The 23,361-nt window shown below is 41.4% G+C and overlaps 2 protein-coding genes across 2 annotated transcripts; both read left to right on the top strand.

Annotated features, from left to right (window-relative positions):
• The first annotated feature begins 421 nt into the window (after nucleotides 1–421).
• umps (uridine monophosphate synthetase) lies at nucleotides 422–7,722 on the top strand. Its single transcript, XM_073473291.1, has 10 exons — nucleotides 422–677; nucleotides 1,841–1,994; nucleotides 2,486–2,610; nucleotides 2,745–2,932; nucleotides 3,026–3,123; nucleotides 4,069–4,229; nucleotides 4,313–4,430; nucleotides 4,544–4,719; nucleotides 4,818–4,932; nucleotides 6,105–7,722. The coding sequence occupies exons 1-10, from the start codon at nucleotides 528–530 to the stop codon at nucleotides 6,281–6,283; spliced, it is 1,464 nt and encodes a 487-aa protein (XP_073329392.1). The 5' UTR covers nucleotides 422–527; the 3' UTR covers nucleotides 6,284–7,722.
• Nucleotides 7,723–19,691: 11,969 nt separating this feature from the next.
• LOC141002617 (beta-crystallin A2-like) lies at nucleotides 19,692–21,480 on the top strand. Its single transcript, XM_073473976.1, has 4 exons — nucleotides 19,692–19,849; nucleotides 20,691–20,832; nucleotides 20,934–21,076; nucleotides 21,333–21,480. The coding sequence occupies exons 1-4, from the start codon at nucleotides 19,692–19,694 to the stop codon at nucleotides 21,478–21,480; spliced, it is 591 nt and encodes a 196-aa protein (XP_073330077.1).
• The last annotated feature ends 1,881 nt before the right edge of the window (nucleotides 21,481–23,361 follow it).

The raw sequence follows: 23,361 nt of genomic DNA, 5'->3' as shown, positions 1-23,361 counted from the left end.
GCGATATAATGTTTATTAGAAAAAAAAAAAAACAGATTTGAGGACTGTTTTTTTAGATTTGAGACCAGGTCTGCGCTTTTATTCTGAAAAGCAAAATTAACTATACCGGAAATCATTCTCCCTCGCGGAGTCGTGGAATGCAAAATACGCCCTGCCATTGGTTCTTCTGGAAAGATTTCCGGTTTAGGCTTATTTCCTTCAGAATAAAGTTCCGGAAATCATTTTAGAACAACTGTTAACACATAGTAAGTTAGTCTCAAATCAAATGGTTCGTTGATACACTCGAGCTCATTACAGACTCGCACTCACGGTTAAATCTCACACATAAACACAGGTTTCATGTGAAAAACACAACGTAGCTGACCTGAAAAAATATACATAGTACGTGACGCTTTTATTTTGAAAAAGTCGCAGCGGAAGTGTTGTTTTTACGTTGCCGCCGCCGCCGAGGAAGCAGCAAAGAGTGGCACACAAGTTAGGGAGCAGCTCCTGTAAGTTAGCCTCAAATCTCCTGTACACACGAGAAGATGGACAACGACTCCATTGACAGTTTGATCCTGAAGCTCCACGATGTGAACGCGGTGAAGTTCGGGGAGTACAAGCTGAAGAGCGGCATGATGACACCCATCTACATCGACCTGAGGGTGCTCGTGTCCTACCCAGCACTCATGAACCAGGTAGTTAAACACGTGCTGTGTCCCCTCCTGCTCCACAGGGTGCTGAGAGAGCTTTAAATAGCATGTGAAACAACCTAAAGATTCGTTATCCAAAGACAAAATGTTGTTATGATCAAGCTAACATGTCAGTAATGTTACCACGTGTTGATGGGAAGTGGTGCTGTCTTGATCATCAGTCTCAGAAGTGAAGTGAATCATTTTAATAAACCTTAACACACACGAGTTTTTACAGAAATATAATGCACTTTTATACAAGCACACTTATAATGTCTAGGACTGGGCAACACGTTTTACTAAATACCTTTATCAGTAATAGTACTGTGGATATAATGACTGGGAAAGGAAAGTGGTACAACAGTTTGGTAAGTTCATGAAATAAAATCACATTTAGGGGTCGACCCATTTGTCTCTTTCATGGTCAGTACCATGATTGATTATTAGATATCAAGGACCCTGAAAACTGATATTTGCAGTGAAAATGAAACGACAACAAAATGTGGAACAGCCAGTGATGAATAAACCTAACTACATTTTTCTCAAGTTCTGTTCTTAAGTACAATTTTGAAGTACTTGACTTGAGTATTTCCATTTTTTCTGCAACTTTATATTACCTCTCCACTACATTTATTCGATACATGAAGTTACTTTGCAGATTCAGATTATTCAGTGTTGACGGGCAGCACATTTTAAAATTAATTTATTTTATCAGCAATCTGACGGAAAAATCCCAGATAATGATAATTGGAAAAATGCTGGATATTGGCTATAATCGGTCTACCACTTTACTGTAATGCAGCCATCAAAACCAGGAAAAGTCAACACTCATGTATATAAAGAAATCCAAAAGACAGTGTATGGTCTCATAGATCGATAACATTGTAATATCGATGTGTCTCCCAGCCCTAGTTTATGTATTTGTCCCTCCCGTGTATGTAATTGGGCCAATCAATATAATGTACTCCGATACAAGAATACTTATTTTTGTCATTATCATTTAATCTACTGGTTGTTTTCATGATTAATTGATCAACAGTCATTTTATAGAGTTCATGCACATTAAATGTAAAGTGTTAAAACTTGTAAGCATTGTGGAGAAAATGACTGACCTTTAGGACTTCCACGCCTCAATAAATAACTACCTGTTTTCCTCGTTTTCTCTGCAGGTGTCAAGTCTCATCTACGAGCGAGTGCAGGAAGAGGGGCTACAGTTTGACTCGGTGTGCGGGGTCCCGTACACGGCCCTGCCTTTGGCCACCATCATCTGTTCTAGACACGAGCTGCCCATGCTCATCAGGCGGAAGGAGGCCAAGGACTATGGTGGGTGTTTATGGTGACTGTGGTGGGAGAGCTTCGTTTATCAAGTATTTATTGACCTTGGATTTGTTAAAGTGTCTATCAGCCTTTAAAGACACACACTGACTGTTACACCCCTCTTCAGTAAGGAGCAAACAATACAGGAGCTGTTTATCTGACCTGTGTGATTCAGAGCTAATTCACCCTTTTCAGTGTAGATAAGTTTGTTGTTGAACGGTGGACATTGACCTGTTGCAAAGCTGTTTAACAAGAGTGGACATTCCCAGTGCTCTACAAAGCTGACGAGCCAATGCTAGAAAATAATTTTTGTTCCTCACCTTCCTTTTAGACGATCTGACCACACTTATGTGATTAAAGCTTACTCTGTGACAGAGAACTTTGCTAGAACTGGAAGAAAACTTTGTGAAGACCTTGAGTCAGATGTAAAAATGACACACGCACTGACACTTTGTCCAGAAAAGGGACTGATAAGGCTGCTAATGTAATCCTGCTAGGAACCAAGCGTCTGGTGGAGGGCTCCTTCCGTGAGGGGGACACATGTCTGATCATTGAGGACACGGTGACCAGTGGCAGCAGCATCCTGGAGACTGCTGAAGTGCTCTACAAGGGAGGACTGAAGGTGCAGTATTAGGAACAATAAGATTAGGGATGATAAGCCAACATGGATGGTTAAAGGGTGTAGAAGTCTATCAAGTTCAGTAGGAATGTTGCCATGAGAGTCATTTCAACATCTGAATTTTTCTTCTGTTGAAGGTGACAGATGCCATCGTTCTAATGGACCGAGAGCAAGGCGGCGTAGAGATGTTGGCCTCTCAGGGAATCAAGCTCCATCCCATCATCTCCATGTTCAAGCTGCTCAACGTGCTGCTGGCAGCCGAACGCATCGACGCCCAAACCGCCCAGAGCGTCCGCAAGTTCATCCTGGAAAACAACACTTTCAGGTACAAGAGGCCGAGCACAGTTACAGCGTTAGTGTGTGTGTTTGCGCTACATGTAACATTTGCAGAGTAACATTTCCAACTTGTGTGTTCCAGCCCAAAGGAGGAGAACGGCAACGGTGTGTCTGCCGCCAAGAAGCCGTGTGTGGAACAGAGCGTGGACCTGAGCTATGCAGAGAGAGCCAAACTACCAAGTATGTAGTCTTACAGCTCAGGCAAAATGGCCATCGCTCGTATTGTAATTTAAATCTAATTAATAATAACTCTGTATAAAGCATCTTTAAAAACAGAGTGATTTGATTTGATATACAAAAGCAGGATAGTGAGGAAAGGCAGTATAACAAACAGAAAACCAGAGCAGATTGAGCTTTAAGCTCTCCTCCAGCTAAAAACACGTTTTTCTTGTTCTTACAGTTAAATGTTTGAGCTTCCCTGTGTAGAATGATGTATGTGCACAGGTTGACATTGAAAGACTGTTTTCACATTCATTGCTGAAAGTGAACATTTTCTTTTGCGCTCATTAAATGCCTGATTTTAAGAGGCGGGCCTTAGAGCATGATTTGCGACATCACAAATAGTTTGGAAGCCAATCCTGCTACAATATACAGCAAGCATGTGGAAACTTGAAGCCTTCAGTGCACATTCACTGACACTGGACTTGACAGTGACGCAGGAGACGTCTTGTGTCCAGCAGTTAAACGTGTGAGATGGAAAATAGTTGCACAGAAGGAGTGGGTGCCATTTTAAGGATTTTAATGTGGTAATTATACTTTTTTCTGCAAAAACCATGTCAGACACGCATTAGAGAATTTGTATGCATACCTTAATGCGTATGTGAAGCTACTACTCCACAGCTAACTAGCTAACAGCCCTAAATCACCCTGGTACTTATTCCCTGTCCTTAAGCTGGCGTGATAACATTTAATGACACTTAATGACAAGAACAGATTGTACCACTGTCGAAACCAGCCAAGTTTGACAATCAGGTCTTCTATGACGTGTTAATGACAGGTTATGTTGTCTTGTTGTCACTCCTATAAGCACACACCTTCATGTAACGTGTTACAGATATCTTAAAGCACTTTACGTTTTGTTAAGACGGTCTCATTCATCCAGTCTCTCCCTCCTCGTGTCCGCAGACGTTCACCCTCTGGCATCAAAGCTGCTGAAGATCATGGAGGAGAAGCAGTCGAACCTGTGTGTGTCTGCTGACGTGACGAGCAGCGAGGAGCTCCTCCAGCTGGCCGACTCTCTGGGCCCGAGCATCTGCGTGCTGAAGACACACGTAGACATCCTGAAGGTTGGTGTCAAACCAATCCATATTTTGCACCAAGAATACTGTCAGGTGAAATAATCTAATGCTCTTCTTATGTCCGCTAACAGGACTACACAGCAGCCTTCAGCCAGAAACTGCAGGCGCTGGCTGAGAAGCACAACTTCCTCATCTTTGAAGATCGCAAGTTTGCTGACATTGGCAACACAGTGAAGCATCAGTATGAAGGTCAGAAGACTGAACACATTTGTGCTTGTGACATACATCTGTTTGAAACAGCTTCTAAATACTTTGTTAATGTTTAAGGAGTTCAACAGTAAGCTCTTGTATTCATCTCCCAGGTGGTTTGTACCAGATCTCATCCTGGTCCCACATAGTGAATGCCCATGCGGTGCCGGGGCCCGGGGTCGTGAAGGGTCTGAGCGCCGTAGGAAAGCCTCTGGGCCGAGGCTGTCTGCTCATAGCACAGATGAGCTCCCAGGGCTCTCTGGCTACTGGTGAATACACAAAGGCTGTGGTAAGCACATCTCTGCATTTTCTAAAATGTACTCAAATATCTACTTGAGAGAGTCGTCAGTTTACAGGTGTTTGTCTCTGTTTTCTACCTTTTTACAGCTGCAGATGGCAGAGGAGCAGCCAGACTTCGTGTTCGGGTTCATCTGTGGCTCTAAAGTCAGCAAGAAGCCAGAGTTCATCCACATGACCCCCGGGGTGCAGATGCAGGCTGGAGGTAAAGGAGACTGACGGTTGACATTTATTTACATTTGGTTGGTTCGTTTTCCTAGAAATACATGTCAATATAAACAATTACACGTTTATATTTACATATGTTTTAAAAGGAAAATTCCACCCTATGAAACGTAAACAAAAATAGATGCATACGTACATCTTCAATATTATTGATCTGTGATGTTCATGAGATTTAGGAGTTAATTTTAGATGGAGATTATGTTATTATGTACCTATATGTACGGTGTGCCTTTACAGTCTCAACTAAAAGAGGCACATACTGTATATCTAGGGGGAAAAAAGTTGAACCTCACACACTGTGGCCCATAAGTTCCCTTATAATCTTTTGCTGTGCACTCCACCTCATTAGATTTGAAATGAAACTATCCTCATGAGGTTTAAGTGCTTACCCTCAGCTTTAAGAGGTTTTAATGTCTGTATGTTCTTATTATGTGAACAGTTTTCATAAACCACCTAGTTGGGACACTGTAAATAAAAACAGAATATAATGAGTGATACAGTCCAAAGACGAGATTTTTAATTTTCAATGTGAAAATATACACTCATTATGAATTGAATGCTGGCAACACGCAAAGTACAGCATCCAAACTTTCACATCAGGGTTGTACACAGTAACCCAGTATTGGGACAATGCCATTAGTCAAACAACAAAATGTAACATGCTGGATAAAGACAGTTGATTGTTGAGTCTGATCCCGAGGTCGTTAAATACTGACAGTTTGGGTTGGTTGCTCAAGAAAGCCGAACGTGTCAGTACTTGACGACCTCGGGATGAGACTCAACAATCAACTATCTTTCTCAAGGAAGTTATATCATGTTTCACTTACAAGGTTATCAGGATATTTTATTTCCAGAAAACAACTACTATGTGAATATGACTGCAGGACAAGCCTGGGGCTGTGTCACAACAATAAAATGTTTCTAAATACAAGATGTGTTGACTTACAAAGTGATGTAGCACAGTTGTTTTTATACATATATTCCATTTTGATGCCTCAGACATTGAGACCATAAACTTCTCCCTCTGCTCTTCGGTGTTGTGACTCATCTTCACCACAGGGAGGTGCTATCGTACAAGAAATGATTACTGGACCTGGTCCTACTCATCTCACCCATTTCTCCCTCCCCTTTCTGTGTGTGCCTCTCTTACAGGTGATGTGTTGGGCCAGCAGTACTCCACTCCGGAGGAAGTCCTCTGCGACAAAGGCTCTGACGTCATCATCGTCGGTCGGGGTATCCTGGAGGCCCCTGATAGGCTGGAAGCTGCCGAGTCATACAGAAAGGCAGGCTGGGAGGCTTACACCAAGAGACTGGGCAGCGGTGACCAATAGGAACATCATTACGTCAAATTTAAGGTCTCAGTTACTGTGATGAGGACCTCCGCTGATGAACTGGAAGTCTTGTAGTTTTACATTTTTGAGGAACACCAGCGTGCAGCGAGATGTATACATAGAAACATATGTAGATGTTTGCACTGCCACGTCAAAACGCGCACCTGTTCCTACACAACCACACAGTTTATTGACATTTCTACTTTGCAGGTGTGGGGAATCGGAAACGTGTTCTTTTGATTCTGTCCTATCAATAAGCAGCTTTACATGTCCTCTTCTGATTCCTTCCTATTCATTTACTTCTGATCAGGTACAAACAGACTCGGGACAGGTTTCAGTATTACTTCAGGGTTGAGTGCGTTCCTCCTCTCCCAGTCAAACCCAGCTGAGTTTGAGTTGTTGATTACATAGCATAGATAGTTTTTTTAAAAATGAGGTGGCTGCTAGACATACAAGATGTCATTCCCTGCTTCTAGTCATGTTGAGGCTCTCTGTCACAAACCCACTTTTCCTCTAGATGCTTTACTAGACCAGGATTTGTAGTAGAAATAAATGGCGGTATGGCTTATAACTTTTTAATATTTGTATAATATTTGGGTTGTAATTCAGGGCATTTCCAAGCTGAGGATCTTTTTGTAGTTTGAGTTTCCCAATCTGGATCACACAAGATCACAGACACAATAATGACCAAAACCATTCATTCGTTCATTTTAAACTCGGCGTCACAGCGTATCAAGTAGATTTAAACTCATATGTACTGTGTGTTAATTTCATACAAAGGCACAGGCTTTTTAAAGGGTGACACTTTGATATGAACGTCATCGGTTAACTCCAGAACAATGACAGAATTTTGAAAGACAGCACGACAAAATCTTAGTTTGATTATTAGTTTGGACGATCAGCGCGTAGCCCCTCACATTATTTAAGTGACGACATGAGGGAATGCTGATTACAGCCAGGTTAGTTGTCTTGAGTCCAACGTGTGCCGTCCATGTTGTTTAACATGAAATATGAAATGCTGAGGTGAGGCGATGATTTTAAAAGGGATATGAATTCAGTTGAACATGATGTGATCCTACAGAACCCGTCTACAAGTTGTTTATCGGCTGACGATAAAGGTAGATAAATAAGTTTTGTTTAGATAGAAACGCCTTCAGTCCCTTTAAAAGCTGACAGCAGTTGAATTTTGTCAACAGTGACGTCCTGGAGCCATGACAGTTGTGCAGTTACTACCAGGCCTACATGCAGTGAAATGGCCTCGTGGTGTTACTGATGATTTTCTTCTTGATTTAACGGACAAGTGTGAAGTCTGTCCTCTTCCAGAGACCTTGTTTGGTTTGTTTCCCTCCATGTACTTTCCTTCTGTGACTCAAATAAGAAATGCAATGTCTTTTGTAAAGTGGGACCTGATATTTCAATAAACCTTACATGTCAAAAGACTTTATTTCCAAGTGTTATGTTTAATATCGCTCTCCTGCTGTACAGAGGAGGTCGCTGTATACGGTTGTGTTGTTGAAGAAGTGAGACGTCCTTGGATGTGTTGTTCTGTCTTTTTGTAAATTGTTCTTCTGAAACTGGAGATGCTTGATGCCAATTATCAATTTACAATCACGTGTACAGATGCTGTACGTGTTTAAATGTGACATTAAAACATATTTTATCAGATGCCGTCAGTATGTGCTGTAAAATCTGGATTGCACTGGATTATCTACACTGCTATGACATCGAGCAAGGCTTGTATACTGTGTTTGTGTACTGTATTAAATGGGAATTTAACCATAATGAAAAAAGAAGAATCAACCCAGCTATCAGAATACCATGAAATACCATAAATAATATTTTACACCCTTCCGTCTTGATTTTAGATTAATTGTAGTCGCTAGTTTTCCCTTTATCTGATAAAGGTAAGTTGGAAGCTGTTTTTTGTTCACTGGAACTGAAGCAAAACAGAAATCCAGTTTGTTGTAATTTTGGATAGATAGATGGATAGATAGAAAGTTTTACATGTAATTATTCTAACATTAAATAAACTTTAAATTAGTTTTACAAATAATCTATTTTTTGTTTGGTTGACTGTTTTCATGTCTCAAATTTAATTTATTTTCTTTTTAATCTTCCCTTATTATGCTTAAATAAAGTTTGAGGAGTTGTAGGGGATTGATTTTAGCAGGGGCCGAGATATCCTGACTTTTAGAAGTTAGCAGTCGAGCTTAATTTCCATCCATCTCTATCTTTCATCAGACCTGTCCTGCCTGGTAACTGCTCTCTGGTTTTCTTTAGTCTCAAACCCTGACTTGACACAACCCTGTCCTCAGGGTTATTTTTTGTTGTTTTCACAGGCTGAGCTGAACTAACAATGACCAGTAAACTGGAGGAGTGTCCCTTTAATTTAAAAAGACAACCAATAAGTTTGCAACCAGAGAGGTCCAACCCACAGAGCAACGACAATATCTCTGATTGGCCTGCTATTGTTGTCCATGTTGTGTGGAACAGCTTCTGTTGTCTGTTGGCTCCTTTTAAACCATTTTTAAAATCATCAACATCTTTTTTTATGCATGATCGCTGGATTAGCAGATTGTTAAATCGTCCCAAAAAATCCAGATTTGGCTAAAATATTTGCTTTTATAGACAAAAAATATAATCACACAGAGTCAATCTATGAAAGTCTTGATCATCTGATTTCCTGTTTTGGGAGATATTTATAGACTTCATTAATGTTCCCTCAGGTTTCAAAGTGGATTTTCCCTTTTGTGTCCGAACTAATTTGATACCCAAACATTTCCTTCCTTCTCTACGGCTGGCTTTCCCCCCCAAAGCTGTCGGACAAGGTGAGGCACCCGGCAGCAGAGAGTCATTTGCAAGGCATATGATATGGAAATGATGCTCGAACGGGCGCTGAAAGGAGCAAGTTGAGTCGGCAGGTAGTTACGTTACAATGCGCCTTTTTTTACAGATCGGCGCAGGCACAAAGGTCAGACACGTTGCCTGGCACACAGGAGGAGGAGGGAAAGGGATGGTAAGAATAATTCATTGTGTGTGTGTGTGTGTGTGTGTGTGTGTGTGTGCCCCTAATACACACACACACACACACACACACACACACACACACACACACACACACACACACACACACACCCCCCTCCCCCTTAATGTCAATATTTGATCAGAGCAATGCACCACCGTGCAACAGGTGTGTGTACGCGCCCTGAGGATCCTCTCTGTCGTTTCATCCATGAGGGGTGGAGACAATCGGGAGGGGTGGAGAGAGAGACAGAGAGGGAGGGAGGGAGGGAGGGAGGGAGGGAGGGAGGGGAGAGGTATAAAGGGTGTATACCTGTCACGACTAGCACACATCCAGTGCGCGTAAAAGGTGAGCCAAAACCTGACCAAGCCTGTGCGCAATTTTGGTCTTTGTTGCTTCGTTTCTTCTAAAGGTAGGCTCCCAGGCTTTTTCACTGTTTCATTCATTTATATTCCCAGAGTGTCTTTTCTTACAAGTGTGCACATTTCCTTGGTGTTTTAACTTTTTTTTTCCAAATCTCCCTCCAGAGGTGACGAGACAGCAGAGAGAGCCAGCTGTTACGCGCTCACCATCTTTCCCCCCGGATCTCCACTCTGATCGATTTTTGTTTTTTTGTTTTTTTTTGTTTTTTTTTTGTGACTTTTTCATTCATGTCTGTATTTGCTTCACGTTGAGCCTCACGCACAATACCTGAAGATGAAGTTTTGTTCGTTCGGCTCGCGTTATGCAGGTACGGGTTGGCAACTGGAAAAGACACAAAGTTTTGGGTTTTTTTTTTCCTCACGGGAGATCATCACTCTGTTGTTAACACTGTCAAGCCTCAGTTCAGACTAATAATGGGAGGTTTGTTTGTTTTGGTTGGGTTGTTTGAAAAGATTCCCTCAGATACATTTGTTTTTGGGGGTAAGGCCACAAAGTGAGCCCCTGAAAATCTCCAAAAATATATAAGAAATTTAGAAGAAAAGACATCAGCCATGAAGTGAGGACCATTGCTCCACCTACAAGACAAAGTTTCAGTAACTGAAGCACCAGGTGTACAGAGCATTTAACTGAAAAGATTACCTTATTTGCATACAGCTGCTGGCTCTGAAGAGAGCCATGTCAGCCTGGTGACAACTGACTCCTGGAGTCACACTCATTTATCCAAAGGTGAAGTAAAAAAACAAACAAAACCTCAAAGAAAAGTCAAAACCTATTGGACTCAATTAAAGGTTCTTTGTTCGATTTTACTGAATAGGTGTCGAGCAGAAAACAGGCTTACAGCTGGTGAACTCAGTTGACTGAATCAGGTTATCAAGGCAGAAAGTTCAGAGAGAAAAGGTTTAAATCCAACATGTGTTTTCCTGTTTTTACTGAAAAGTCTCACATCAATCCAAATGTTCTGGTCAGTAATGATTCATTGCCATGACTGATAAACCTGTAACCGACACTAGGTGTGTGTGCAAATGATGTCCAGTGGTTGTTTGAGTGACCCCTGGATGATATAATGTCATATGTGCTGAAAAGGTTGACATTTACAGTGATAGCGATGATTATCTCCGTATCTCCCTCTGCTGCCTTTCCTGATAATCGTTTTTCTGTTGGCACATTCATGATGACAGCGTGTATTTTCCACTGGGGGCCTATTCATTACTCTCCATCTCCTACGTCACTAAGTGAGGCTGCAGGCGAGCACCACAGAGCACAGAGATGGGCTTAATGGGAGGTTATGTTAATCATTGACTAAACATTAACAGCACACACACCAGACATCTGATAGGGGCCATCTGTCATTTGGATGCTACGATGCAGCGTTCAGCCGTCACACTTTTTACCCTTCGTTTTGTTTGTCCTTCCTTATGTTTCAGAGATCTGACTCTCAGTGTTTTAGTGCGTTATTTAAATGTGCACCTGTGTGTTTTTTTCATCCAGCTTTCTCAGACAATAAATTGATGAAGTCAGTGACACAACTACACTTATCTTACCTTACTAAGGAGTCAACTGCCCTTTATATCCCCAGTTCAAACTGATATATTCATTCAGAAGCTGCACCTTTAACATACAGTGCCAAAACACATGAATGCACCATATTTTGTTTTACAGATTATAATCCCTGATCAGTTAAACCATTGACTAATTGTCTACTAAATTACCATTAATTACAATGCATTGTATTTTTTACTAAACACTCCAACACAACTGCTGTAAAACTGAAAAGTTTGATCTATATGTGCCAAGAATTACACGAGTAAACCAAAACAGTTCAATCACCAATAATCACATTGTCTTGAAAAATCAAACACATCTCATCCAAGTTAAAGTCATTTTGAATGCCGCCGTTGTTGCATTTGGATCTCTATGTGACTCTGATACAAAACCTGAAATATGAAATAAAATGTAAGCTGTTAAAAAACTAATGCTAAAGTTTCATGGACATATCTTTAATACCTTTGTTCCCTTAACATTGCTTTTATAAATCCCCGTCACTCTTTAGCTCCAAAAACATCTCCTGTAGGTTTTATCACTTGCAAGAGACATTATGTCAAAGCCCGTCCGACATGTCACTCTTTCCCTGAGAGCCTGTTTGCCTCTGCTGGAAGCTCTAGTCAATATTTGCTTAAAGCCAGATGAAGGGAAAGCTCACACTCCTCAGTATCCTGGTTACCCTGCCCCAATTCAAACCGACTGTCCCAACTGGTCCTGCTGCTGCTGCTGCTGCTACACCCTGCCTACCAGCTACCAGCTACCAGCTACCTGCTCCACAAGCCTTAAGAGCACACAGGTCATTTGTATAGGATTTAAGGTGGAGGCTCAAAGTCTGAATGTTAGTGTGAGAACATTTGGTTATAGTTTCAACATAAACACTTGATCAAGCGTCATTATTATCCTTGAAACATTTGGTGATATATTTAGTTGAAGTTTATGAAAATCGTCTGAAACATGATGGACCAGGTAGAAATGTTACACTGGATCCAAATATTTGTTGTCTTTCAAGTAGGACTGACAATTGGAAGCCACACGAGACAACTGAAGGAGCTCAAATAATGTGTGTCGACTCGGAAGAAGCTTGAGTAGCAGTTCTTATATTAAGCCCCTTTTTTTGTACATGACGAGTTTACTTAATGGAAACGCAGTAAGTAAGACCCCTGTAGCCCACGTTGACCCAGACAAAACACAAACACAGGCGACTTAATGAAACGCAACGTTACTTTGAGTGAATTACAGATGTCTCTGCAGGGAGGACAGTGTGAGGACACAAGTATACAAAATATATACCAATGATTAGTTGCAGAAATGTGACATATTATATCTTTAACCAGTTCTTTACATTAATTGACTTGGAAGCTAACTCACCGTGTCAAACACAAGCCATTTTCTGCCTGTTTGAAGTATCGGTCATCTAAATGTGAACAGAGAAAGCATGCACACAAATATTATAAACATGTATTATATTATTGAGTTTGGAAAAGAGGTGCAACCAAAAACAACATTACGTTTTTAACCCATGTAATACACCAAAGCGCTGAAACGTATTATTTTTTTTATTGTCATTCTGTTTTTCCATATTCTCATGCTATCACTGCTACACACAGTATATTACATCACTGTCTGTCATGGAAAAATGATCCCTCCTCTGTTGCTCTTCTGCCAGCCTTGATTTGGACAGCTTTCCTATACATCTTTGTGATTTTGGGCTATATAAATAAAATGGACTAATATGAATAATAAATGTGTTTATGTAGGACCTTACAAGAACAGATGTCACAAAGTGCTTCACAAAGGAAAGAAAGAAAAACAAGAAAAAAGAGATGGATAATAAAACAAATGGTTCTTTAGCTGCTTTTTAAAGATGTCAGTAGTGTCCACAGAACATAAGTCCAGTGGGACAGTTTCCAAAGTGTAGGACCTTCTACCTTAAAGTCTCCTTTTGTCTTCAGCCTGGAGGGAGGGACAGATAACAAACCCTGATCAGAGGACCCAGCAGTCGCACCTTAATGCAGGCAGGTGTCTGACCATGCAGGGCTCTAAATGTGATTACAAGGATCTTGAATTGGATTCTGACTTTGACGAGTGGCCGGTGCAAAGACATAGGGACTGGTGTAACGTGAGACCTTTGCATGGAAGTCTCGCTAAGACAGGTGAAAAGAGAGATGAGAAGGAATAAACACATGAATAATAATCTCCGACTGAGCTTTCTCAGCTTGTAGAAACAAGAGCGAGCCAAACGATTCACATGCTGGTCAAGACTCAAGGCCCGGCCCATAAAAACTCCTGGATTATGGAGGGTAGGTTTAGGTTTAGGAGCCTAAATTAGCCTTCTCTTCTTTCACGAGTCCTGCTGCCCCCGCCGTGACCCTGTGAACTGTCAGCTCTGCAGCACTCGACTGTATCGGTGCCATTAAGACAACCGTTTGTATCTGTACAGAAGGAACATGATTACATTTGTGGTGCCTGCCAAACTGTTTGCTGCTATCTGTAGATGGTGAAACGAGTGCTTCCCAGAGGCTGTGTGTGTGTGTGTGTGTGTGTGTGTGTGTGTGTGCTGCCTGTAGGATGTGTGCTGTGTCCTCTGACAGTTACCGATAATGAAGAGTCATGCAAATGCCCCAGGCTGGTTCCTGCCCTCGGTTGGCTACAGTCTGACTTTCTGATGGTAGAATGAGTGCAACTGGACAAAAGTCAACATTTAAGATCTCATAAAAATGAGCTCAGTCAGATGAATAAACATTATGAGAGCATCTTGTAACTCAATCTCAATAAACAAGCTGTTTTTATTTTAGAAATCATGTAAAGTAACACATATGAAGTCAAAGATTCCTGCTTTAACGCTCTCAAGCAAAAAGGTGTGTGCTCTGTCTGCTCATGTCTGCCAGCCGCAGTGTGTTTGTGTCCCTGTCATCACAATCCAATACTGACTGTCTTTCTACGTCCCCATCTACCTCAGCGGGGGACAATTCACAGACACAAGCACGGCAAATATTACAATCTATGTTTTCTCTGCGTTTTTCCTGCAGGTAAGTCCAGCTGCTTGTTTGTCGGCGCAGAGATCAGCGGGGACAAGTGGAGGCGGTGCGAGCAGATGTCCCGCTCGCATCATCCTTACCTGGATTAGTCTCCACGGTAACCTTCCACCTGAAGGAGGGCATTTATTCAGTGCAATCTGTGTGTCACTGTGTGTGTGTGTGTGTTGATGTGTGTCAGCGTGCAGATACACAAACAGTCACGTGTGTGTGTGCAGGTGCATTTACTGACTATTCAAATAGTTCCTACTCACACTGACCCAGAAACAAAATCTCTCTCTTCCTGCAGTGTTAACACACTTCCTGCACTGCAACCAATCTATACAAGTACAAAAGAATGGTGGTTATGTTTTTTTTTTAATTCTCTGCATGTTAGTCAAACATCCTTGACATTATTGTTGTGCCCAGTGGCGCCCCAACGCACCAGATCTGTAATATTTAGAGCTTTGGGTTGGCAGCTCAGGTTGGACTCCACCCCATAGTGTCAGTGTTTGACGTGGATGAGACTCAACAATCAGCCATCTTTCTCCAGGAAGAGACATTTTGTGGCTTTAAACATTTTGTTGTGTCATTGCTTTTAAAAAATATGGATGCCAGCTTGTAAAAGAACATTTAATTATGATTATATTGATAGGTATGAGTGAAAAAAAGCTGTAATTAAATATTATGCCATATCTAACTATAAAGCAAGGAATCTCTGTTTGTCTGTTATTCACGAATCTCCAGAACGGTTCATCTGATCAACTTCACACTTGGCAAGTTTGTTGCTGAAGAGCCAAGAAAGTGCAGTGTTGAATTTGGTGCAATTTGGACATGCGACAAGTATTAATACATTTAGGATAAACAGTGAACACCTCTCTGCGCAGCAGCGGGGGTGTGGCTTCAGCTCTCTGGCTTCATGGCTCTGCAGACTGAAGCTGGGCTCACACAGATACCTCTCACGTGATCTCATGGGGAAGCAGACTTAAACAAAATGGAGATCAGCGTGGTACAAACACTTGCCATAGTAGCACAAAAAACAAGGTTGAACGAGTCTGTATGAATGGAGAGACGCGGCCAACAAGCGGTTTTGTAGTCTTCAGCGAAAACTGAAGATGAGATTTTAGGTTTCAATCAACAGTAGAGTGGTAGCTAACATTAGCCTCAAGAGCTAGATAGTTTACCATTACCTGGGAGCACCATCAGCTGCTGCGGGATGCCTCTCTCACATTGGTTGTTGTGGTCCCATTTGATATTATCGTGAGTCTGTGAGCAGTTCAGGAGGCTTAAGACTGAATCTGTAACCCCCTGCACATTACCAGATAATATAGGCTGAACAGCATTAAAATCTTATTTCGAGTGAAAAGATGATGAAAAGCTTTTCACAAACATGTCCTGTTAGCTATAATACAGCCAAAAGGATGGGGAAATAGCTATCCAGCAGATGTGCATGCATTTTATGGGATGGATAAATGAATTTAAACATGAAAGGTTGAATTAAGATGTAACTAATGAGACTGATGCTGTTATTTGAGTCTCAGACTGAGTGTGGATGGTGGAAACAGATGGAAAAGCTCGAAAGCGTCTTCTAAAGTAGTTAAATCTGCTTATAATTAACTTTGTTGATTTATTATTCCCTTTGTTTTTAAGCAAGAGTCATGATGGAACAGTGTGTGCACCATACTGTAGGGTGCACCTGCTAATGCAAAATGATCTATGGCTCTGTGGCCATTACAGGACAGGAGGCATCACGATCAGATAAGGGATCCCAGTACATGACTGCCAAAACCATCAGAGAGCCACCACCCCATTATGTTATGCATTAGACTGCCTCAGTTGAATGTAGAGAAGAACTTTGGTGGTCTCTATGGTGGATCCTGGATTTGCTTCCTCGGTGATGTGAGACAAGCGACCAGTAAACGTGTCATGTGGTCAGTGACAAGAAATGAATGGGTTTCTTATACAGCGAGATAAGGATTCAAAGCAGAACTGTACTAGCTCTCTCTCTGCTGGACTACACTGTACCTGACACATGCAAATAAACCCCGGCTGGATTTTACTGGGAAATGAGCTGTGTGTGTGTCTTTGTGTGTGTGTGTGTGTGTGTGTGTGTGTGTATGTAAGGATCTACAGCTGATCTATCTTATCAGACCTGGTGAAGAAAGATGAAAGACCTTCTTCATACACACACGCACACACACACGTATGTTTTTATGTATGTAGACACACAAGGTAGTTCAGGTAGTAGCAGCACCTCTACCCACACACAAATACGCACTCACACACACGACATCTGTGTCTATATAAGCCTGTCCTTTCACCTGCCCATCACCTGCTCTTTTTTTTTTTGGGGGGGGGGGGGGGGCAGGGTGACACACACACAGACACACACACAGAGACACACACATGTAGAGAGAAGCACAATGAATGGGTTAACAGAAGACAATGAAAAAGCTGTTCATACAAGTAAACAACTCACACATGCCCACAGGTGAAACACACGCACACACACACACGCACACACCACATGTGATGCATGTAATAAATGTTTCTGTTTGTCTGATATTTCCAACTCAACTCCATCTCAGTCCAACTCTGAAAATTAAAAGTGCTACTTTTTTTTTTAAAAAGTTGATTTTTTAGTCTGATTCCCATCTTAATAATCAAATAATGGCACTTTTGGATCGTAGGACGGGTCGGCCGCCATCACAAAGCGTCAGAGTTGGAACTGAGACTCAAAAATCAACTTTTCTTACAAATAGCACCTTTAAATGAACCATTACTTTAAACAGTGCAGTCCAGTTCGACTGTAAAAGTCTGGTTGTAATAAATACTTTTGCCACTAGATGTCACCAATGATGAAGGAAAATTCATCTCTAAAATCGCCTGCTCTTCCTTTACACAGCACAGTGGATACTGTTGCAACACCGGTGTATTAAAAAAACATGAAACCTGGAGAAAAAAATGACAGAGTCAGAATATAACAACTGTTTGTTTACTCTGACAAGGAAAACCTAAATTATTAAATCGATGACTTACCAGTATTCAGTCAGCTGTGGGGATACAGTTTGTCAGTGCACACAAAATGATGGAAATACAAATAAAATGTTTCTTTCTCTTTGTTTCCTGAATCCTATTATGTTATATTATAATATAAAAATGAACACATGTATCAGAATTTGTATTTATAAGTGCACAAAAAACAACATGACTCAGATGTTTTTCATTCCAGATGTTAAATGTGCCACTGTGCTTTTTATTAGCAGCTCTTAGCTGAAATGTAACAACGAAGGCAAATCATTAAGTAAATGTAGAAACTGTCGACACAACACAGTATCAGGACTCGGTATCAATATCAGTTTAATTTACAGTTGATATAGTGACTAACACTGTGAAACATTCAACTTACAAATGCTATTCATGTTTTCTAAAGCTTTAAAGAATATGGTAACAATGATAGTCACAGGAGAGACAACACTGAGAAATATCTATATTACTCCTGTGCTTTTTTATGGTTAAAAATTGTAATTGAGCTGAAAAATCTTGATTTGAAAATAAAAAATAAAGATAAAACTAAAATGCTCATGCAGTTCTAGTATTGTTTTGTTTTTCCTATATAAGAAATGTTCTCAGGTGCCGTTAACCCCAAATGTTATTTTTTGTCCCCTTATGATTTATTCTCATTGAAAGCCTATTATTTCCTATTTCTTAGAATAACATATTGTTCTACTTACCATTTTTATTTTTGCGATTTATGCAATATAAGAAATGTTGTCAGTTGCCAAATGTTATTTGTCACCTTATGATTTATTCTCATTGAGCCTATAACAACAATATATGTATGTATTGTTCTACTTACCATTACCATTTTTGCAATCTATGATCAGAGCATTGCAGTCTGGGGCAGTCAAGTCCCAGCAACAGCTCATATACTGTAAAAACAATCCCAGCTACATGTGTATGAGCCTTATGTCACTGTATGTGTGGCATACTGTATATTTTTTAAGGATGATCCAGCTCATTTTACAGCCAAAACTACATGTTTCAAAGCCTGAAAATGTGGGTAGCAAGTGAGTAAAGTTTCCCATCAGCTCTGGTCAGAAAGTAACACCACTCCTGTAGCTCTGAGCAGTTCATCCAACTGACTCTTTCCAGATGAATGATTGGAAAAGAAGGAGATAAGAATACCCCCAGTGTCCTTCACTTTGTGGGATGCCTTGGTTCCCCTTTTCCCACCTCTAGCGTCAGATCTGGTTTACCTACAGCAGAGAGAGAGAGACATAGAGGGAGGGTGAGAGGGGATCAGCTCCCAGAATGTGTCTATTATCCGGCCACCCCAATCAAACTGTTGTGTCAGTGCGTTGCCATTGTATAGTCCTGGGTCAGGTTGCCTCTGACCATGGCTGCCATATTGATGACTAAGTCAGTTTGGGGCTCTGAGGACAATGGTGCTGTGGAGCCTCCACAAAGCACGAGGCTAATGCTCCCCTTTCAGCCGGCCCGCTCAGCTGCTGAGTGTGCAAGGCTGCTGGGCAAATGGAGTGGCGCACGTCCAGGGGGCCCGGCCCTATAAAAACACAGGCGAGGGTCTCTCCCCCGACATTGATTATACTGGATCTGTCCCACCTCAGTACTGTCTGTAAGTATTTCAACACACTGCCTCAGACTCAGCTAAGACGATCAGGGGACAGCTATGTGTACTGGGGTGGAGCTCGACAGCCACCAGGATGCTCTTTGATTAGCTAAGAATTAAAAAAAAAAACATGGGAGCCGCTAACTGATGCTACTTTTAGGGTGAATCTGTTTGGCAAGATGATGCCTTACTGGTGTGCTTGTGTTTGGCCTTTAAACACCATACAAGCATCTTTTCTCTAACCAGTAACATGCTAATCTGAAAGGAAATGGGGGAATGATTTGGTAGGCAGCTTGGTAGATAATTTCTGTAAGTAAGGGGTTAGGGTTAGGGTTTGTTTTTGAGCTATGGCTTGCAGCTATGTGGCTTTCTGTTGTGGCATTAATGTAACAGTAATTGTACACTGTACATGGGCAGGAGGCCTGACTGTGGCTCCTGGTTGAATCTCCTCAATGGAAACAGAAACAGAAATAGAATTTTTGACTTACCTGTGACACCTTTGGAAAGTGACCTTAACAGATATATCTTTCCAGAGTAAAGGTGCGATGATTGGTACTTTTTCATCAAGCTAAAACACAAAGATTGTAAGTTGATAGATGAACACCAGGGTTAAAAGTCTGATTTCGTAATTGTATTCGCATCAAGATGAGGGTGCTCACAAACATTTATGTATTCACGTATCACACCTAAAGGTAATGCAGGTCTTGCAGAGAGTTTGATTTTCATTTATTTGTCCTCGATCAGAGAGTAACCCCCAAGGGAGAAACAGTAGCCATGAACACTCAACAAATGGAGCAGATGGGCCAGTTCAAGATCACAGTCTGGGAGGAGGAGAACTTCCAGGGCAAGCGCTGTGAGTTCATGCTGGAGTGCCAGAACATCATGGAGAGGGGCTTCAACAAGATCCGTTCCATCAAGGTTGAGAATGGACCGTAAGTCATGGATCTTCTGTTTCTTCTATTTCTATAATGTTCTGCATTTTCCATCTATCATAGAAATCACTTCTGGACATATTGAGGTTCTGACTTCTTTCTGATATAAGCAAATTTGGGAAAACCCCATAAGAATGTTGTGCTGATATCTTTAATTCAGAATTCTGCATAAATAGTATTGGAGGAAGTTTAGTTTTTACAGTTTGTTGGTCAGATATTTCATTAAGAAAACACGTTGCTGCTGAAAAAGCAACAGCAGTTTTTCAGCCGTAACGATATCTAATAAAATCACATTATTTACTTCTCTTGAAATTATATTTTTTTCTGCTTGAAAAGGTCCGATGAAAGCACCCATGAGACTCTAAAAGTAGGAAAGGCAGAATAACAAAAAAAAAACCCATAAACAAAAGTCTGCAGTGTTATTGCAGTGCTAGTTGGCATGCATCGCTTTCATGTGTGTGTGCATGCATCCAAGTGTAACCCTGCTGAGATATGAGTTGGCTGCGAGCAGCTGCCGGCTGTGAGCCAGAATGACTGACTAGCGATCAGATAAAGAGGCCTGGGTGCAGCAGCAGCAGCAGTAGCAGCGGTGGTGGTGGTGGAGGCAGTCAGGAGCAGCAGTATTTAATGTTTGCTTTGTGCTCCCAGTGACAAAAGAAGCTGCAAGCTGTTTTCACTCGAGGCCGTTCTGTGGGCGTTGGACTCTATTGTTTAATGAAAATGACAGTTGCACTAAGACTTATTTGCATTTAGTGGTTTGTTGGATGTTTTAAATGTTCTCTGCTCAATTAACTCCACCGTGTCTTTTCTCCTTTTCCCCCTCCTTGTCTCTTATCTACAGCTGGGTGGGTTATGAGTACCCCGAGTTCCAGGGACAGCAGTTTATCCTGGAGAAGGGAGACTACCCTCGCTACGAGGCCTGGAGCGGAAACAGCAGCTACAGAACCGAGCACATGCTTTCCTTCAGACCCATCAAGTGCGCTGTGAGTTCCCACTTCCCTTGCACCCATCAATTTTTCTTCATTTTACCAGTCAGCTGTTGGACTAAAATGACTTACCTTCCTTTTCCCTTTTTTCTCTGCAGAACCACAGTGACAGCAAGGTGACCCTGTACGAGTGCGAGGACTTCCAGGGCCGTAAGTTCGAGATGTGCGATGACTACCCCTCCCTACAGGCCATGGGCTGGTGCAGCAAGGAGGTGCCCTCCATCAAAGTCAACTCAGGAGCGTAAGTTATACAGCTTCATCTCTGTTTATTGGTGTCTCCTGTCTTTTTCCCTTTTGCAACATCCAGTCTTTTTGAGTTATAGTTATAATTTTGGTCAAAACCCACGACGGACATCATTCATGTCATGTTGGAAATCAACAAGAAAGTATCAAACAGTTGATATATAAAACATTGTAAATAGTCCTTGTTGTGTTAGATGTGTTATATTCCTTGATCTGACCTTGACTCACCCGCCTCCCCTCTCTCCCCCCTGCAGCTGGGTTGCCTACCAGTTCCCTGGTTACCGTGGCTACCAGTACATCCTGGAGAGAGACAGACACCAAGGCGAGTACAGAAACTACAACGAGTTCAGCACCCAGGCTCACACCAACCAGGTGCAGTCCATTCGTAGGATCCAGCACTAAGCCTTCGTTCTGCCTGCCTGACCCAACCTGAGAAATTAAAAAAAACTCTCCCTGAACGCCCCGGACAGACCGCTGTCGCAGAACAGTAGACGGACAAACTCTTTCTATCACTCTGTGGCTCTGCATGTATGGATATCTGAGTACCTACTTCTTCTACCATGCTAAAGCATGTTCTTGATATAGGAAATAAAGGCTTTTCTTCAAAACTAGAGACTGTTTGTCGGCATTCCTTTTTCTTTATACAGTGAAAATGATCACCCTAATAAAGAAAAGGCAGTGATTGGCTGTCAATCATTTTGCACCTCGATTATGACAGCCGTAGATCAGAGATCAGAGCCCCTTCTGCTCTTTTTAGCTTCATAGAGCAACCAGGCTGTTATCAGAGATAGCTTTTGCTTTGTATTCACTTAGAGGACATATTTATCCTTTTAGCGAACATACATGGAAAGATTTGATTCAAATCTCTCTGTTAGGCTACAGGATGTGTAATATTGTTCTTGTCAGACTGTATTCTCATTTCCAATAAACAAGAGCACGAGAACGCATTTGTTTCTATGCTTTATTCCTCCACTGTTACAGTCACAGTTTGCCAAAAATGGACAGTAAAGTGAGGAGCTGCAAGAAAAGCAACAGATAAACTGGTTGGCCGTTTTTGGAGCCATTCACTGTCAACAACACTACAAAAAAACATATTTTTTAAATCAAATGCAAATCACCTTTTGAAATTAGAATATATTCAAATTTAAGTTCTCTTGCTCTTGCTTGCTTTGCCTATTTGATAGAGCAAAAGTTATGTGTAGCCTCAACAGCCAAAACAAAGCCGGGCGCAGAGGGACAATAGCTTCAATGTGAATACCTCGCTGGGCTGACAGACAGCTGTTCTGTGGCGTCAGCACACGTGTCCTTATTTAAACTAGTTCATTACTCTTTAAACATTTCAACAGAGGCCAGCAGAGGTCCTCTCAGAGACAAAAAGTATTAGCATCAGATGGCCGTTGTGCCTCGCCTTGCCTTACCTTAAATAAACACACTTAAGGTCAGGTTTGAAAGCTGTCTGTCATATTTATTTATGCCCCCAGTCCTCGTGCACTACAGTATGTTGGACTATAGTCACCAACCTGTGATAAAACACGTTTATCCAAAAATTTACCAGAAGCTATTAAAAACAGGTCTGTTTTCACCTTTAACAATGCATCTGTCAGATAGCCCAATGTTATTCAAAACTATTCATTTAGTGTCAAAGGTACAAATTATTTAAACCCATTAATGAACCATTAATCCTTCAGTTCATCTGATTGAGGTCATTGGTTTTCACATGTTAAAAATATTACTACTTTCACCCTAAAATAACAGCTTCAGGAACATGTTGATGGTTCAGTGTGTTGTAACAGGATGAATGGTGTCTCTATCACTTGTTTCTGCACTGTGTAACTTCAATGAGAGGGTAGGATCACAGCGTCACATACATGTTTACTTCAAACATACAAGTTTTCAACACATTACATTGTTATGATGTAATGAGTTTTGTCTGTAGTCAGCACCTACATTACGTCTGACTAATTGTTACAGACAGTGGTGTCGCACTCAGAAACTGCAGGGCGCCAAATCACACACAATTTTTATATAATGTTGCTTTAACTTCTAGCCTTTATTGTATTTTATTGTACGTATGTTTTATGTATGTTATTACAAGCCAACAAGGCTGCCAAACGGACGACTGGAGTTTGAGTCACACCACTGGACATGTCTAAGGATACCTCGGGACATTTCCAGCCATATTTGTGGCGACCAAAACAGGTATTTTACGACAAACCCAGATTTTTTTCCTAAACAAACTTAAAGTTGTCGCATAAAGAAATAAGGCGATTGGGTTGTACTTCT

The sequence above is a fragment of the Pagrus major genome, chromosome 9 (assembly GCF_040436345.1).
Source record: "Pagrus major chromosome 9, Pma_NU_1.0".
NCBI lineage: Eukaryota > Metazoa > Chordata > Actinopteri > Spariformes > Sparidae > Pagrus > Pagrus major.
The sequence above is the reverse complement of the archived record's forward strand: the minus strand, read 5'-3'. Positions and strand labels throughout refer to the sequence as shown.

What these genes read in the sequence shown, in the direction of transcription:
- umps (XM_073473291.1), top strand. Translation starts at nt 528, where the DNA reads ATGGACAACGACTCCATTGACAGTTTGATCCTGAAGCTCCACGATGTG. An exon ending in GAAGGAGGCCAAGGACTATG is followed by an intron (nt 1,995 to 2,485) that starts GTGGGTGTTTAT and finishes TAATCCTGCTAG; the next exon opens with GAACCAAGCGTCTGGTGGAG. An exon ending in AGTGAAGCATCAGTATGAAG is followed by an intron (nt 4,431 to 4,543) that starts GTCAGAAGACTG and finishes TTCATCTCCCAG; the next exon opens with GTGGTTTGTACCAGATCTCA.
- LOC141002617 (XM_073473976.1), top strand. Translation starts at nt 19,692, where the DNA reads ATGAACACTCAACAAATGGAGCAGATGGGCCAGTTCAAGATCACAGTC. An exon ending in TCAGACCCATCAAGTGCGCT is followed by an intron (nt 20,833 to 20,933) that starts GTGAGTTCCCAC and finishes TTTTCTCTGCAG; the next exon opens with AACCACAGTGACAGCAAGGT. An exon ending in ATCAAAGTCAACTCAGGAGC is followed by an intron (nt 21,077 to 21,332) that starts GTAAGTTATACA and finishes TCCCCCCTGCAG; the next exon opens with CTGGGTTGCCTACCAGTTCC.